Here is a 17,927-nt window from a genome sequence, read left to right on the forward strand (position 1 = left end):
AAGTTAATGCGAATTAAATCTGAACCGCGTTCACACGGAGATTTTATTGCGCATTAGTTTACTTCGAATTAAAATTGACGTCGCGATTTAATGTGAGTTAAATTTACTTCGCATTACCTCCATGTGAACGCTAAGCGAAACTAATTCGAATTAAATGTAGACGCATGCGTAATTGCCAATTTGGGTCACATGCATCATACCCATGGTCAGCTATATATATTAATGTTAGTTTTTTTTTCTACGAAAAACTAAGCAAAATGATAATAATCACTAAAAACATGTACAAATAACATGTCATTAGATAATGTCAGACGTAAATCTGTGCTCTGCATAGGCATACTGAGTAATACATTTGGAAGGAATTGTTTTTAAATACAACAACGTTTTAAAATAGTGATAATATGATTTTCTTTTTTACATTTTTTAAAACAAATATGCCGCTAGTTGTTAATTTTTATACCATATGACGTCATAGTAGACTTATAATACGTATGAGTAATTAAAAATTACGTCATAACAGTAGTCAGCGGAATGGTGAAAAAAACGTTCCGAAGTTTTAAAATTGGGCCAATGAAGAAACAATATATTATCTAGATTGAATGCTGGTTGTCGGAGGAAATAACAAGTAATATCTTGGGAGCATATAAATAAACACGACAAAAAGCTCCTTATGTGTAGATCAGTTATGTGTGTAGGCCTAAATTGTAAACATGTAGTATACTATATGTAGGCCTATATAGCGTTTTGAACAAAGACTTCTGTATCTACACAATATTCATTAAAATATCTATAAAAATAATTTTCAATAACATAGTATATTTTATTATTTTGCGCACCCTTTAATAGAGATGCATACGAATTTAATGCGCATTACTTTACTTTGCATTAAATATTACCGCCGTGTGAACGCTATTTAATTCGAATTAATTTAATGCACATTATTTTGCTTCGCATCAAATTTGATGTGAAGTAAAATTTAATGCGCATCCGTGTGAACGAGGCATAAAGTTAAGTTAAAATGTGGTGTTCTATGCTCGTCGCTGAAGTAATACATGTATTTTTTTCAAGAAAAACTAATATTGCAAATGTCAAAACATATTCCATTTTGAAAAGGACTAACAACCCTCGTGACAAAGCGATTAATGTTACAGAAAAGACAGAAATCTTCCTACATACCTGTAGGGAAACAGGAATGTAGAAATTGATAATATCGTCCCAGTATCGCAATCATTAAGTGGGATCCGCATTAAAATATAACCTCAGTACCTTTTGTTTGTCGTAAGGGATGAATAAATGGAGCGGTCCATCGGGCGAGAGGGCCAAAATCGAAGCTCCAGTCACCACAGTTAAGTTATTATAAAGATTCCACAATGTTCAAAGACCGTAAGCCACAAGTATAGATCCAAATTTTGCAGCCCTTCACCGACAATGGTCACGACTTCATATGAGTAAAAACTTCTTGAGCAGGACACAAAAGAATATATGATCAATCAATGTGATCGCAATTTTATCCAATTTTGAACACTTTATTTTTTGCAGCTCAAACTGAAGAGAGAACGGGAGATCAACAACCAGAAACAATGACCAATGAAACCGATGAGACCAATGGAACATGGGATGGAATAAAAAGTATGTGTTATACGTTTGAAAAACAATATATTCAATATGTGTTTTTACTTATCTGTATCTTTTTGAATTCCACGCAATATGACACTATCAAATAACTTAATATGCGCATTTGACATTTTCTAGAATATAGGAGTAGCTTTTCATTCATTTTGGTAACCCTACTTATTCTCCACCTACCCTTTCAAAAGATAAATTCTTGAAAACTATGTTTCAATTTTAAATACATTTAATATCCCAGTGGACAGGACGAAGGAATAGGAGTTACCATGTCTACAGAGGATGATTACTCCTTTTAAGCACATGACTCTACCTCTAGTGTATCCAGGGGTCAATGTTTACCCAATTCTTAATCTTGTATTCTTATAGATTTTAGGAAATTGGTCATTTTTTGTTGTCCTTTTCTTTATATTTTAAAATATCCCAAATTCAGAAAATTCCGGTCATTGAATAGGCCATGGAATATTACATGAGTAATACGTTTTGGTTCCAGTAGAAAATCTGGAATCCTTGATTTTGTTAGGGGATTGTCGCATAAGCAATTGGAAAAGGGAGATTATTCAAAATCATAAAATACCTCCAAACGAAAGTTAAAATTTAGCATACTTGCTTTCTCTGAAAATAAGAAATTGATACAGTTTCTATCTCAACTTATAATTTTCCTGATTATTTAAAACGTTGTTGAATGGATTTAGTTGCTTTCATTTGTCTTGTTGTTGGAAGGATTTAACTGTCTTCACTTGCATTTGTGACGCCATCTTTACTGTTTATGGAGGACAAACCGTGTCATTAATTTATTACATTTCTTTTACTATTTGTAAGATCCTTTTTAACATCTTCTACAAGTTATATTTTTGTATATTTTCTATGTGTTGTTAAGGCTATATTATGGTACAACTTAAAGCATTACAAAACCACAAATATTGATACATAGCTTAATTTGGTAAATGTTCTAACAAGCTCCTATCTTTGTTGTTAATGAAAATAGTATCGGCTTAAACGGAAATACTTCAAACGTACTGTGTCATAATATATGTCAAAAGTGATGTAAATCAAATGAGGATTCTCAACAAATCAACAATTTTAAGAAATGTGAAATTGCAAAACCTGTTTGAAATTAATCTTTTAAACATAATTTTGGGATGATTTTCCATCCCATACTTGATTTTCTACAATATTCCTTTATGATCATTGCTGACACACATGAACGAAAATATGACAAAACATGTACCAAGTTATACTGTCTAATGATAAGTTAGAATGTGGTTTTCCATGCTCGACGCTGAAGTAATCCATGTCTTTTTTCAAAGGAAACTAATATTGCAAATGTCAAAAGATTTTCCATTTTGAAAAGGACTAACAACCCTCGTGACAAAGCGATTAATGTAAAAAAAAAAAAAGAAGAAAAAAAGACAGAAATCATCCTACATGCAGGTAGGAAAACAGGAATGTAAACTTGCTATATCGTCCCAGTATCGCAATCATCAAGTGGGATCCGCATTAATTACAACCTCAGGACCTTTTGTTTGTCGTAAGGGGTGAATAAATGGGGGTCCATCGGACGAGAGGGCCAAACCCGAAGGACTGGTCACCACATTTAAGTTATGATAAAGATTCCCCACTGCTCAAAAACCTTAAGCCTCAAGCATAGATCCAAATTTTGCATCCCTTCACCGGCAATGGTCAATGAAATTAAAGAATATGATAGTTTGTTCAAATGATTGAAACGTATAAGAGGAATTTGATAATTTCGTATTAGATACATCAAAACAACACTGCTTACCATTTATGTATCTGTGTTTTAGTGAACTAGATGTGATAAATGTGTTAAATAAATTACATGAGTAACACGTTTTAGTTCCAGTAGAGAAAGCTTTTAACAACATTGTATTTGTTTGTAAGTTTCATTATTACGACATTATTTTAATGAACTTGGCATTCACTTTACATTTGATAGTGGTGCTTATACTCTATATGATCTTTCAAAACATAAAATTCTTCAAAAGCTTGGTTTAATTTTAAATTCAATTAATATCCTGGTCAGTGTGACTTCATCCCTTTGTTACTGTCCATAAATTCACACAAACCATACAAAGAAAGATATACTTTGTTAAACACCACTCTGATTCCACGCACAAGTACTCTGAAGTTGAAATAAAAAATATACTAGAGTTCCTCATTGACAATATCTTCGTGGTCTTTGGTGATCAGGTCTTCCAACAGTCTGTTGGAATTTCCATGGGCACAAATTGTGCTCCTTTGTTAGCTGACCTGTTTTTATATTCATATGAAGCAGAATTTATTCAAAAACTTCTACGTGAGAAGAAAAAGTCTCTCGCTATGACCTTCAAATTGACGTTTAGATATATCGATGACGTTTTGTCTATTAACAATGATAGCTTTCATTCATATGTCATTTTGATATATCCCTGTGAGCTCGAAATAAAGGACACCACAGAGTCGTCCACTTCTGCTTCATACTTAGATATTTTATTGAAAATATATATTAACGGCAAACTGACAACTCAATTGTATGACAAACGGGATGATTTCAGCTTCTCCATCGTCAACTTCCCACATTTATGTAGCAATATTCCATTATCACTTGCACATGGTGTTTATATATCTCAACTGATTCGATATGCAAGAGCTTGTTCTGGGTATAGTCAGTTTTTAAATCGAGGTAAGCTACTGACAAACAAGTGGCGGGTGTGACCGGTCAACAGGGGATGCTTACTCCTTCTAGGCACCTGATCCCACCTCTGGTGTGTCCAGGGGTCCTTGTTTCCCAACTATTTATTTTGTACTGCTTGTAGGAGTTATGAGATTGATCACTGTTCGTTATCTTCACCTTACATATATTACTGTGTTCTATAGATGTTCTACCAAGCACCTAACTTTGTTGCTAACGAAACCATTGACTGCTCTGAATGAAAAACGGCAAACGCACTGTGCAACAACATATGCCAGAAGTGATCAAGTGTGGAAATTTGAAATCAAAAAAGGTTTTTCAAATTTATGTTTCAAACAATTTTGAAATCATTTTCCATTCGATGCTTGGTTTTCTAGAATATTCCATTATGATAATTGGTGGTACACATGGACGAGAGAATAATGACAATTTCTTTTTTTTTTTTTTTACAAGTTTCACTATCCAAAGTAAATTGAAAATGCTGTGTTCTATTCCAATCGTTCGATGTGATATGGGCTCTTTAATGTTCCCCTCTTATATGTAATATTTACATACACCACATCGTCAACGAAATGTTCATTGAATTTCCAGGAGAAGCAAAAGTTATATATCACGATCACTATGACAGAGGCTATTATGGAATCAAATGCTGAATAAGCATTACTGAAATTTATGTAAGTAATTTCCAGGCAAACTATGCATTTCTCGGATATGATGGTATACAAGGAAATAAATTATCAAATCCTTCATTTTAAAACATATATTAAACCCATCAACACGTTTCCATATTTGGATTGCAGGAGCGCTAACAATCCTTGTGTTTTTTAAGGATTCATTTAATTAAGGCGATACTATTTGTCATTTAATCAAGAAACACAAGTGACACTACTGCACTTAGATTGAATCTCAAAAGGAAATGTTTTAGTAAAAATGAAATAAATCAAAATACACATAATGTTATAACAGAAACCTAACTCTTACGGTGAAAAATGATGCTAAGAACAAGAAATAATCCATTATTTATAGCAATCAAATACAACCCTGTACTCCGAAAAATAAAAGGGAAAGCATTAAAATACTGGCATATCATGACAAAGGATAAGGACTGCAATATAAGTATCCCTGAATTATTTATAATGTCATAGACACACAGCAAGGATTTGGATGATATGCTCACTTCTTAACTAATTCAATAATGTGTGTACACCATGTGTGGACGGTGTATATGGAATCCTGCTGATGGCGAATTCTCATTATTGAAAAAAAAATTACTCATCAACACTGTATCGCACTACAAAACATTAAGGGTCGAATTAAGGAATGTATGCCACGTGGCTGATGAACGCTGTACTTAACATGGAATCATGTTGATTCGAATACATTTGTTTTGTTTCAGAGTGTTTCATTTTCAGCTTTTCGTTTGGAACCTATATTATTAAAAATAGATATAGAAACATTTCACACGAAATACGAATTTTCGGGGACTGTAAGACTTTGTGATTTTAATTAGTTGTAAACTTGTAATGTATGCCTACGTTCCTATGGATTATATGGAATGCATAACATTGTCCTTTATTGTGCATCGTGGGTTTTTGTTTCTTGTAAAAGAGAGAGAGAGAGAGAGAGAGAGAGAGAGAGAGAGAGAGAGAGTCCAGTGGTAGCATTCTCATTGAAATAATTTATTTATATAATATGTGCTTGTCTCTCTAGTTTATAGAGCTAACCTGTAGTTCTGTTGGCAAATCTGGAATCCTTGAGTTTTTTTTTATTGTTTTTTTTTTTGGGGGGGGGAGATCGTAGGATATCTTAGTTGAAAAAAGGAGACTATTCACAAACAAAATATTCCCCGAAACTGAATTTAAATTTTAGCCTACTTGCTTTATCTGAAAATAATAAATTCATATAGTTTCTATCTAAACGTACACTTTTCCTGATTTTGTAAACTTTATTTCATCGATTTATTTGCGTTCACATGTCTTTATGACGTTATTTTCACAGTGTATGGATCCGTATCATTGATTAATTAAATTTTGACTATTGGTAGTTCTTCTTTTTTTACTATTTGTAAGAGTATTTTAACATCTCCTGCAAAATATATTTTTCTATATTTTATATGTGTTATCAAGGCTATATCATAGTACTGCTCAATGCAAATAAGCTTTTGTAGCAATTAGTTTGAGATAATTTTGTACATTGACTAGACTATAAACTAGGGCAATGTAATAACAAATAAATTGATGGAAAACAGGTTTTAAATGTCTTATTTAAAGTAATCATTCGCTAATTCTATAATCGTTATAATGGTATAGTTTTCTGACACTGCATATCAATCGATTACGACCGGTTTGACTGGTCAACAGGGATTGCTTTACCCCTCCTAACCACCCGATCCCACCACTGGTATGTCCAGGTGTAGATTCCACCGTTAAACTATACGACCCCCAGCCATTGTGACCAATCAATAGAAAATCCTTACTCCTGCTAGGTTTTATCCGACCTCTGGTGTTTGCAGGTATATGTTTTCCTGTTGTAAAATTCTGTATTCTTTATAGGGTTTGCTACATTGATCAGTATTTCTTCATATGTGTTTATTCTTATTTTTTGTTTCATTATAACTAATCATATTGCATACTTGTTAACTCACAGATATGGAAGATGGGATGCTGTCTGGATTACTGTCAACGATATCATCATTGAAAAGAGGGGCTAAAGGTATGCTATCAATGTTGCGGATGATCGTGATTTGGTTTTGCTGATGCTTAAATTGGTTAAATGAAAGGTGAAGATAACGAACAGTGATCAATCTCATAACTCCTATTGGCAATTCAATATAGATAGTTGGGCAAACACGAACCACTGGACACACCAGAGGTGGGATCAGGTGCCTAGGAAGAATGAAAATTCCCATATCGACCGGTCACACCCGCCGTGAGCCCTATATCCTGATCAGTTAAACGGGGTTATCCGTAGTCAAAATCAATATGCCGAGAACGGCCCAATAATCGGTATAAAACATGTCAGACAGTATTTCACCCAATGATAGGTTGTATTGACGAACTAGGTCGTTATAACGACCATAGAATTTGCAAAATGCAGACTTCAATCGAGATTATTGAAACCTATATATCGTCAATTTGTTTGTCAGTAGCTTACCTCGATTTAAAAACTGACTATACGCAGAACAAGCTCTTGCGTATCGAATCAGTTGAGAGATAAAACCATCATATGCAGGTCATAATGGAATATTACTACATAATTATGGGCAGTTGAAGATGGAGAAGCTGAAATCATCTCGCTTGTCATACAGTTGAGTTGTCAATTTGCCGTTAATAGCTACGTTCAATAAAATATCTAAGTATGAAGGAGAAATTGACAAATCTCTGGTGTCTTTTATTTTGAGCTCACGAGGATATGTCGAATCGACATATGAATAGAAGTTATTATTGTTAATATACAAAACATCATCGATAAATCTAAATGTCGAATTGAAGGCCACAGCAAGAATTGTTTTTCTTCTCACGTAGACGTTTTTGAAAAAAATTCTGCTTCATATGAATATAGAAAACATTCAGCTAACAAAGGAGCACACCCCGTACCCATGGGAAATCCAACAGACTCGTTTGAAGACCTGGTCACCAAAGACCACAAAGATATTGTCAATGAGAAACTCTAGCATATTTTTAATTTCAAGTTCAGAGTACTGTGTGTATAATGAGAGTGGTGTATAGCAAAATAAGTTTTTGGATGACTGATCATTAGGTATGAATATTTCCGTTTTCCATTATTGTTGACCAAGCAACTGTCAAAAAGCTTAGCCTTTAATTTATCGTGAGGAGTGGTCATGTATAAAGTTGAAAAGTCATAGATTTTGATGATATTGCTTTGAGAAAAGTTTTGCGATTTCAAGTTTACTAAACGTTATTTAAATGTTTTTAGAATCCACATTTGATTAACAACACTTCTGGCATATGTAGTCGCGCAGTAAGTTTGAAGCTTCTCCTTTACAGAAGTTGATATTTTCGTGAGGAGCAAAGATACTATCACTCAAAATAAAGTACATGTTTTTTTCACATCTGCTGTATACTTAAGATTTTTTTATTGACTATATATTCTAATGACAAACTCATGTAGCTTACTTAACTTTATGACAAATGGGATGATTTCGGGTTTTCAGAGGTATATAGAATAGCAAGATTACATTACTAACTGTATAAGATATCTATGTTTCTCAAATGATTCGATAAAAGTCAGCATTTTATGTCAAATAGTTTAGAACTGACGTGTTTCATTCCTTTTTGTCTCCAATCTCTTTGCATTGATTTTAACGGATTACACCCGGTCCGTGAACCTGGACATGATATATGATATATGATTCGCGGTGATTGTAGCTCTTTGACGGGGGATGCTTTCTCCTCTTAGGCACATCCTTTGGTATATCCAGTGGTTCGTCCTTGTCCTACTCTTAATTTCCTTTTCTTTATATGAGCTTGATATTGATCACCGTTATCTTCATCGTTTAAATGAAACTAAAGTTAACTTCAAGAAATTTTTTTCTTGGTTATACAACTATTCTTCGTTCATTTACCTACCTTCAATAAAGACAGAACGATCATTTCTTTATACGACCCCTTTTGATTGAAATACCTGAAATATATTATTATGACTGTGATTGGTAAAAAAGAGTATTGTGTCATTTCATAAATATTCATGAAAATTGAGAGTTTCACTGATCGTGCAACACCGGTTTGAGGTAGGGTAGGTACTTCTTGATTCAGTAACGCAGGTTAGCGACGATGGTCTTAATCTGTACCAAGTTTTGCAGTAAACAGTATGTTTCTGATAGCATTATAACGTGCTGGCATAATGTCCCGTGTCTGGATGACGTCATACGTGTACACCAGGATACACCGGCGTGATGACTTTGATCATAACACACTGGTACTACGCTACTATGAGTAGCACATATGGGTTGGTCTAATATTCCATGGCTTGTAAAGTCAACAGTCGATTTAACAATGTTAAATTGATGTAGACATTACACTATAATAGCTGCTTTGGGCGTCGTGATCGTAGCGGGAACATGTAAAGTTCATTACATAGATGCAGTAATAATGTAATTGATTCTGTAGCAAAACAGAACTGAACCAAAAAAATAAAAAATAAATTGTATGTATGATAAGACTTAGTGTAGTCGGTCAGTTGAATTATGAAATGTTATATTCCTCGAAATGTTGTCGTTGGGCATATATAAAGTGCGTCATTTGGTCACCTGTCGCACTTACTGAATATGTCCATGTCCTATCTGTTCAGTTTAGATTGTCCCTTCCCTACCCAAATGGATAATTTTGATATTTCAAAAGAAAACTTAGATTTAGATTATACAGAGGGTACCAGACGTGACTACTTGGAATATATCTTTTCCTTGATTTAGTTTTGTCTTCCGTTTTATCAGTATAAATCGTTTTGAATGAATATGTTACTCCATATACAATTATAATAGGATAAAAAATGTAAACGTGGATATTTTAAACTATTTACACTTGATATGTATGCAAGACAATCTGTTGTACGATAACCTAACCGTGAAAATAAAGATAGCGAACAGTAATTGTACTAATGAATATTATAAACAATACAGAATTGAGCATATGAAAAATACTGGCTACTGGAAGCATCAGCAGTGGGATCAGGTGCTCAGGAGAGGTAAACATCACCTGTTGCCCAATCACACCCACCATGAGCACAATCCTTTAATCAGGGAGACTGGGTAACTCATAGTTAGAATCATTATATAAGGAATGGTCTAACGGTTTGTATTAAACACGTCAGATAACATATTCGACTTCATGCAGTACCATCCTCTTATGACGTCATAAGATTTCACAATTTCGTTGGAGTCTTTTTCAAACGTTATTGTAAGAATTCTTGTTAATCATAAAATATATCAAAAGCCTAAGTTATTTAAGGAATGACTTTAATTCTGAGGCAAGTTATACGAGTATATGCTATATATATTATACGATCATACATTTAGAGAAAAATGTTTTACAACAGTGATTTGCGCACAAGTAGATGCTAATATTGACAGCAAGAAAACAATATATGTATCAAACCGAAGAAACTTATTGTACACGTTGACTTTCTATTCCATAGAAGACTGAAAACAGTGCTGCGATGAAAATTTAGATAGAAAAAATAATAATTCTGGCTCTGGTTGTCAAGGTGGTGTGTCCCCATACCAAACAAGCTGATGAAACCAGGTTATACAAAAAGAACCTGCGTTTTTCAATTGGAATTTCACCAATCAGAGACAAGGATACTATAAGACTGAAATCATATATGAATGATTAATTATATGTTTCAAAATAATGAATCCAAGGGCAATAACTATGTATTCCTTAACTTATTTATCAAATTCATAATAGGATAGATTTCCTTTCTTTTTTCACTAACTTGTTTTATATATTTTTAAAGAAACAGTTTCATGAAATTGTTATGAGTACAATTATATCGTTTCAACCAGTTATTGTGAAATCTTGTGAATGTTGCTTAAGGAAAATTGCAATTTTCTAACGTTGATACGGGTATTTATTTGCTAATTTATAAAAAAAAAATATTACATGTAATATGGCAACATACTTATTTTATCAATTTTATTTGTTACTAAGATAATATATTATTTAAAGAATCAACAATCAAATACAAGATTTAACCTATAATTCTAGAGGGGTGGAGTTACCCTAATAGCAGGTTGCATTAGCAAATCAAATGATTATAACAACCATATAATTTGCAAAAATACCAACGTTAAACGAAACTGTTAAAAGTCTTTTAACATCAACTTATTTGCCAATAACTTGTCTTTATTTGGAAATTGGTTATACGCACATCAACCGAATCAGTTAAGGGTTGCACACCATATGTAGGTAATAATAGGATATTGCCTCATAAATATAGAAAGTTGAAGATGGCGAAACTGAAGTCAGAGAGAGAGAGAGAGAGAGAGAGAGAGAGACACACACACACACACACACACACACACAGAGAGAGAGAGAGAGAGAGAGAGAGAGAGAGAGAGAGAGAGACGTGATCCAACTCTTCGGATCAAGTTAATGTGGTAATGATTTGTTATTATTTATTTTTAAATCCACAGTTATGAAATGAAAAATTCACTCTAAATTATCAAAATCACAGTCAAACAATGAAATTAAATTATGTGCACGCAGTTATGTTTATAATGAGGCCGATGATTTCCACAAAAAATTGCGTTGATACATTGTGACGTATTCAATTTCAGAGGATGCTGATACGGAATCAGAAAACCACAGTGTGATGATTTGGAAAGTCGGATCACACTCTGTGAACCCCAAAGTATTAAAAAACGAAACATTGATTGATATATAATAAGAGTTTTAATTCCTTACTTTGCCGTTAACGTCGACGTCTATCACTGTTCATTATCTTCACTTTTTCAATAGAATATCCGAATATGAAGCAGAGACGGAAGATTCAGTGATGTGACTTTATTCAACATATCAACATAACTTTCGATTCAGAGTCATATGCATTGAGATGTTATGAACTTCATGCGGTCATCTTTTTTTTTTATTTCATTGCGAAAGAGTTAAACGAAAGGTGAAGATACAGAACACATATTAATTTCGCTTAATTTGTTAAAATGATTCAGAATCATGTATTGTGTGATCTTTTAAATCCTCTTTTCTGCAATTTTATACCTAATATGCTGTACAATACTAATTGGATATATGAGTATGTTACCATTATGTTACTATTTCTTTTAGGTTTATTTACAAGCGCATTGACAGTTTTAAAGAAGGCTATTAACTATCCAGGTATGATACATATTATACAATAGTAATTATTTAATCAATTCAAATTAATGAGTGATTAAATTCACGTTGTACATTTGAAGGTAATACTGAGTGGTTCTGTTTGACAACAAAGGGTATGTTAGAACTAATTTGACAAGAACTACCATTTTCTACAAAATGATAATACTGGAATAAGGAAGTATCAGTCATATGTTGAAAATAATATGTCTTCATTCTTGTATGCATAATTCTATCTGATATCTTATTATGAATGTCAAAAACTGTTTCTAATTAGTGTGTAAAAACTTTACAATGACGGGAATTTCTGAACAAAACCTGATATGTAACAAACTGAATATTAAGTACAGTTCCAGGCAGAGAGTGATCAATTTACCGTCAAGGATTGTGGCGATTCTTATAACGTAAGGTTGGGTGTTATAATTGTTTGTTTGTGCTTTATATTAAATATTCTATAAAATTGCATCGAGAGATCCACTCTCCTTATAAAATATCTTAAACACTGAATGACACAGCGACTGTGTGAGATTGTATCAGTGTGTATAAGTAGCGCTTTAGGAGCATAACAGAACTTCCCTTTTTAGGGAAGTCGTTCTGGCCGAGTGGACTTACGCACTGGTTTGACAATCTTGCTAGGCGGTGGGTGTCGTACGTCGCTGGTTCGACCCCGGGCTGGGGCGAAAATTTTCAGTACTTAGTTGTGATTATTTAGTGCTTTATATATGTATATATAAATAATGTGCACGAACATAATATATATATATATATATATATATATATATATATATATGTATATATATATCCAATAATAAAAGTCAAGAAACACAAAACTCGAATAACATTTCACTGTTAGCGCGTTCGGCTTTAATGCCTTTTCAGACAGTTATAAAATAAAATAATATTGCTAAGTAATGTCAACATATCACGATGTAAGTAGTTGTCCTTTGTGACGTCATAATAAATTACACTGGTAGCGATATAATACACACAATATTAGACAATACTTGGAAATGAATTACAGAGTTCAGTTCAATGTAGTTTCAATTTTACACAGTTATTTTCTATTAAGTTTGGGATTTAAGAAAATCATAAAGTATTCCTTCTTTATAAATCTGGAAATTTCGCAGTCATTATACATTTTATAAAATGGAAATATGTTGAAATCTCAATGACCACAATCGGCAAAATGTTCGGAACATGGCGAATTTCTGATACTTGGATCGCGACTTTGCTGCTTGTGGACGCGCACACGGGCGTTCAGTTTGTTGATTTGTCCGATATAGTTTTCATTACAGGTAGGGCAGGTGATACAATATATTAAGTTTTGGGATTTGCATGTCATGTTAGAATTTGGTGTTAATTTTTTGCCGCATTTTAAGAATGGTCAATGTGATCGGGACTGTTTGACTGAGCGATACGACGCTTGTACACCCCAGCAAACACATGGTTGACGCAATTCAGTGTCATTGTATCCACCCTTGCCCAAAGAAACCTTCTTAAAAGTTGTTGTAAAATACAAAAATCATTCGATAGTGCAAGAGAAATAAAACTTAAGACTTGCCACCCCCCCCCCATGAAAAAATAAAACCATTGAAATATAAACTGCATTCTCATTATGCAAGTATATACATTTATATACATGTATACATACATGCATACATCGTGTCCGGTGGGGATCCGGGTTAGAATAGGTCCTTAGTACCCCTTGCTTGTCGTAAGAGGCGAGTAAATGGGGCGGTCCTTCAGATGAGACCGCAAAAACCGAGGTTTCATGGCACAGTAGGTGTGGCACGATAAAGATCCCTCCCTGTTCAAAGGCCGTAAGTGCCGAACATAGGCCTAACATAGCCCTTCGCGGGCAGTGGTGACGTCTCCATATGAGTGAAATATTCTCGAGAGGGACGTTAAACAATATTCAATCAATCAATATACATATATATCGTAGGCCTATATTTATCTTGAATGGAGAAAAAGAAAATTTTGACGGAATGCTCAACACTACGAGTCTCGATATTATATTTCTGTATGTATATATCTATATGTTGTATATTCGCTTTGTGTAAACCCCCTCCCCCGGACTGCATTTTATAGTAGTAGAGAAAGATAGATCAAATATAAGTGTAAGTGAAATATTGGATACATGTATTCAATCCACTCCAATGATACCAAAATCCCCATTTTTGTGTTTGTCAATATCTTTTCGAGAAGTCACCCCCCCCCTTTAAAAAAAAAACGATTTATGTGTATACCTATAATCTATTGCAATCAATGTAAATTAAAATACGAGTAACACATGTAGCAAATTATCTTTCAGGCACCTTAATTCTACCATTTAAAAATATTTTTAATGAGTAACATATTTTTTAATTTCTTCTAGGACGAATGGAAGTAAAAAGTTCCTTGCAGGAAATGTACATACTAATCCCTGGCTTAGCCACACAAACTGTTTTTGTTTGTATTGTGTTTTCAAAAATTTAAAAGTGAATTAGTGTTCTCCAAACAACGAAATAGTTTTGTAACCATTGCAGAAAAAGTAGAACTTTGAACCGACTCCCCCCCCCCCCCCCCAAAAAAAAGCTCAAACATCAGATGAATTTTGAACCACTCTGTACCTCACGGATTTCCATGACATACTACGCGTTGTATGTATTTATAGATAGTGTGCGTACAATTTTATATTCGTGAATAACCACCGTATACTTTCTGACAAATAAATTGTTGTCTTTAAAAAATATAGAATTTTACACTCGCACTAAATACGTCACTGATGTACGTATGTACCTAGGTGACTATCGTCGTCTGCTGTTACATGAAATATACCACATGTCATTTTCCGTTTAATCAAATGAATGTGAATGGCAAAAAAAAAAAAATGCTTGAATCTTCAAGGAATATATTGTTTATTAAGATAATCATCCATCGTTATATAAACTATTTAAATGTAGTTTACCTGGTATGTAACATGAATTCTCACGAAACGTCGGTTGGTGCTATTTATACACTGTTCTGTTTACATTATAACCATAACAACACTAATGGCATACGGTCTGTAAGTTCAGCTTAAATATATCCGGATATTTATTACTGTGATGATTTTAATAAATGTCAAACTGTTTAAATAAATAAGCATATATTATTTGAAAATATATTTACTACCCACATGATTCTCGTTCCCTCTACAACTGCCACGATCAACGCAAGTTACGTCACGATGGCGAATTTGTTAGCATCTTTCAACTGATATTTTAACCCCTCTTCCATCGTCGCCCGGGATGAAACTAAGAAGAATTGTAAGTTATTTAGTAAAATTTTAAACCATATAAAAATTGTTCCGTGCGACGAGGGAAGAGGTGTTCAATTTCACTAGTTTATCTATACAAAAACCATGAAAACACCACAAATAGGCTCAAAATCCTTACTTTATTGGATTATGTATTACGCATGCGCATAGATAAGATGATTTTCATATGCTTTTCAGAGTTACTATGAATTACTCTTTTAGAAATTTGACAGGAAAATATCTGTAAAGCAAAATAATATTCCTCCATAAAAGCCGGGCAGAATTTGGCCAAAACCGTACCTACTTCTTGACATTTCTCCTAATCTGTGTTTTTAAACTTTCAAATTTGATATCATGAGTTGTTTTCGTGTATCAAGTGCAGAAAGGTTGCTATTGATTTCCATTACTTGTATTAAAGTCTTCTTTTTTATTTGTATTGTTAAAAGACATCATTGTGTATATATTTTATATATAATGATAAATTTATGTTGCTTATATTGTATTGACACCAACAGACAAATCAAGTTTAATTGAATAAATTTTAAGTGCAAAAAGGTCAGGTTCAGCTCAATAACAAGCATTGTGACCCCAGTTTTTCTTTTCTATTCCTTAATTCTCCTTCAACGTAGAAATAAAAAATGCACTTCCCAAAAATTGATATTACTTCAAATGTCAAGTGTGAACATCTTTAAAAACAACCCCTTTTCCACATTATTGTTAAACAATTATCTTGGGTCAATTTATAGCAGCTTTTACACCATTAACAACACAAATATCCCCAGTTTCTCTTCTCGAAGTGTATATTTTGTTTTGCATTGTTTAGTTTTATTTTGGGTTGCTGTTTTGTTTTTTTTTGCCAGACATATCATATGACTGTGAAAGAACATGACACTTAAGGTTTTTGTCTCATTCTTACAAAGGATTTCATACAATAACAAGTGCTATAAGTGGATATTAAAGTTTGAATCAACATATTTCTGCAACTGTTGGCCAATTATTTTCAAAAATCATAAATGCCCAAATGTTTTGTAATATATCCTTTATTTCATATCATTTAGAAAACAAAATGAGTTAATATGATTTTTCAAACAAAATACATTTATTAATGACAGAAGTGCGAAACAAACAGTTGACTCATGAAGAAATATGTTTTAAAGGTACAGGGACATTCATTCTCTCTATACTCGTGTCTATATTGTCAATCTATTTTCAATTGAGCAACCGACATTGTACACCATGTACGTCATGTTGATCATGTAAAGGTGTTGATAGGTGAAAATGTAAAACACTAAACATCACAATTTCTACAGATAACTCCGTTTACCTGATCAAAATATAGGGCTCACAGCGGATTTGACAGGTCGACAAGGGATGCTTCCTCATTCTAGGCACCTGATCCTACCTCTGATATATCCATGGGTCCATGTTTGCCCAACTCTCTGTTTTTTATTGCTTAGAGGAGTTGTGAGATTGATCATTGTTCGTTATCTTCGCCTTTCTTTAATCTATTAATTACCCACCCATTTTAAAGACCAAACGTTAAGGTAACACCCCAAAATTGTTAGCCGCCTGTCAATCAAACATTTAAGAAAAGATTTGAGATGAAGTGACATCTGTAGAGACTGTGGTCTGGAGGGACCCCAGAGAGATGTTTTGATAACAATAACAACCAGTACCTACAGACTTTCTTTAGATCTTGAGGAAGCCCTGTATTCTAAAATTTTGATAGCATTGACCTGTCCACAACTGTTGATTTCTCGTAATTAAATTATTTTCAAAAAGACCCCTGAACAATGCAGTTTTAATATAATTTTAACCCTTCCCCCTCTATATATACATGCATTATAAATTACACAATCAGAAATCAAACAATAATTTGCCCATTAATTTCTAAAACTTGTAACTTATTGAAATAATTTATATTATCAATTTATAATAGTTCTATATTCATAAAAGAAATTATTCACTGAGCCAGTGACTGATAGTAAAAGAGAGAAAGAGGAGTGGTATAGACTGTGTGTCATCTAGCCATAGGGATACAACTATTATATAAACACTGACCACAGACACACTGCATACAGCCATGAGATCCTTCATGTGTACATCAAAAGTATACACAACACCCTGATCTCTTGACCTGGTAAATAACAATGACCATAGATGAGCTCCGCCCACATCCAGTGATCCGCCAAGAAACCGTACGGTATTTTATTTGGATCTTTAAACAATTCATTCGAAATAGTTACAAGTTAAACTCAGCATTCAGAGTACAATATAGGACCTAATGTTTACACCTGAGGGAATCTAAATAAATGGGTTCATAGTAATCTGACTTTCGATCCCAACCTAAATTTCTTTAATGATTAGTCTCTCACATTTACAAATATACAGATGGGATGCAAACACATAAACAAGATACAAATAAAACTGTTATATTTAGTATAACTCGACAAGTAACTGTAGCTTTTGTATAGTTTGC

General features: G+C 33.4%; 1 protein-coding gene across 17 annotated transcripts in view; it reads left to right on the top strand.

The window, feature by feature from the left end:
- The window catches only part of LOC130052780 (uncharacterized), a 57,566-nt gene that overhangs the window by 28,322 nt on the left and 11,317 nt on the right, over positions 1-17,927 (top strand). For 5 of the 17 annotated variants that reach the window (XR_008801167.1, XM_056158742.1, XM_056158745.1 and 2 more), the window contains 3 exons: positions 1,540-1,629; positions 6,965-7,030; positions 12,121-12,171. The exons of 2 other annotated variants lie outside the window; for them this stretch is intronic. Coding sequence is in view for 9 of the 15 variants with exons in the window: in XM_056158742.1 (XP_056014717.1) it covers positions 1,540-1,629; positions 6,965-7,030; positions 12,121-12,171 (207 nt within the window). In the remaining 6 variants the exon portion in view is untranslated. Of the gene's footprint in view, positions 1-1,539; positions 1,630-1,933; positions 3,061-4,503; positions 4,632-4,764; positions 4,993-6,964; positions 7,031-9,956; positions 10,022-12,120; positions 12,172-17,927 lie in introns of those variants that run through there. 10 more of the 17 variants (XM_056158739.1, XM_056158738.1, XM_056158740.1 and 7 more) reach the window with 7 other exon arrangements.

The sequence above is a fragment of the Ostrea edulis genome, chromosome 3 (assembly GCF_947568905.1).
Source record: "Ostrea edulis chromosome 3, xbOstEdul1.1, whole genome shotgun sequence".
NCBI lineage: Eukaryota > Metazoa > Mollusca > Bivalvia > Ostreida > Ostreidae > Ostrea > Ostrea edulis.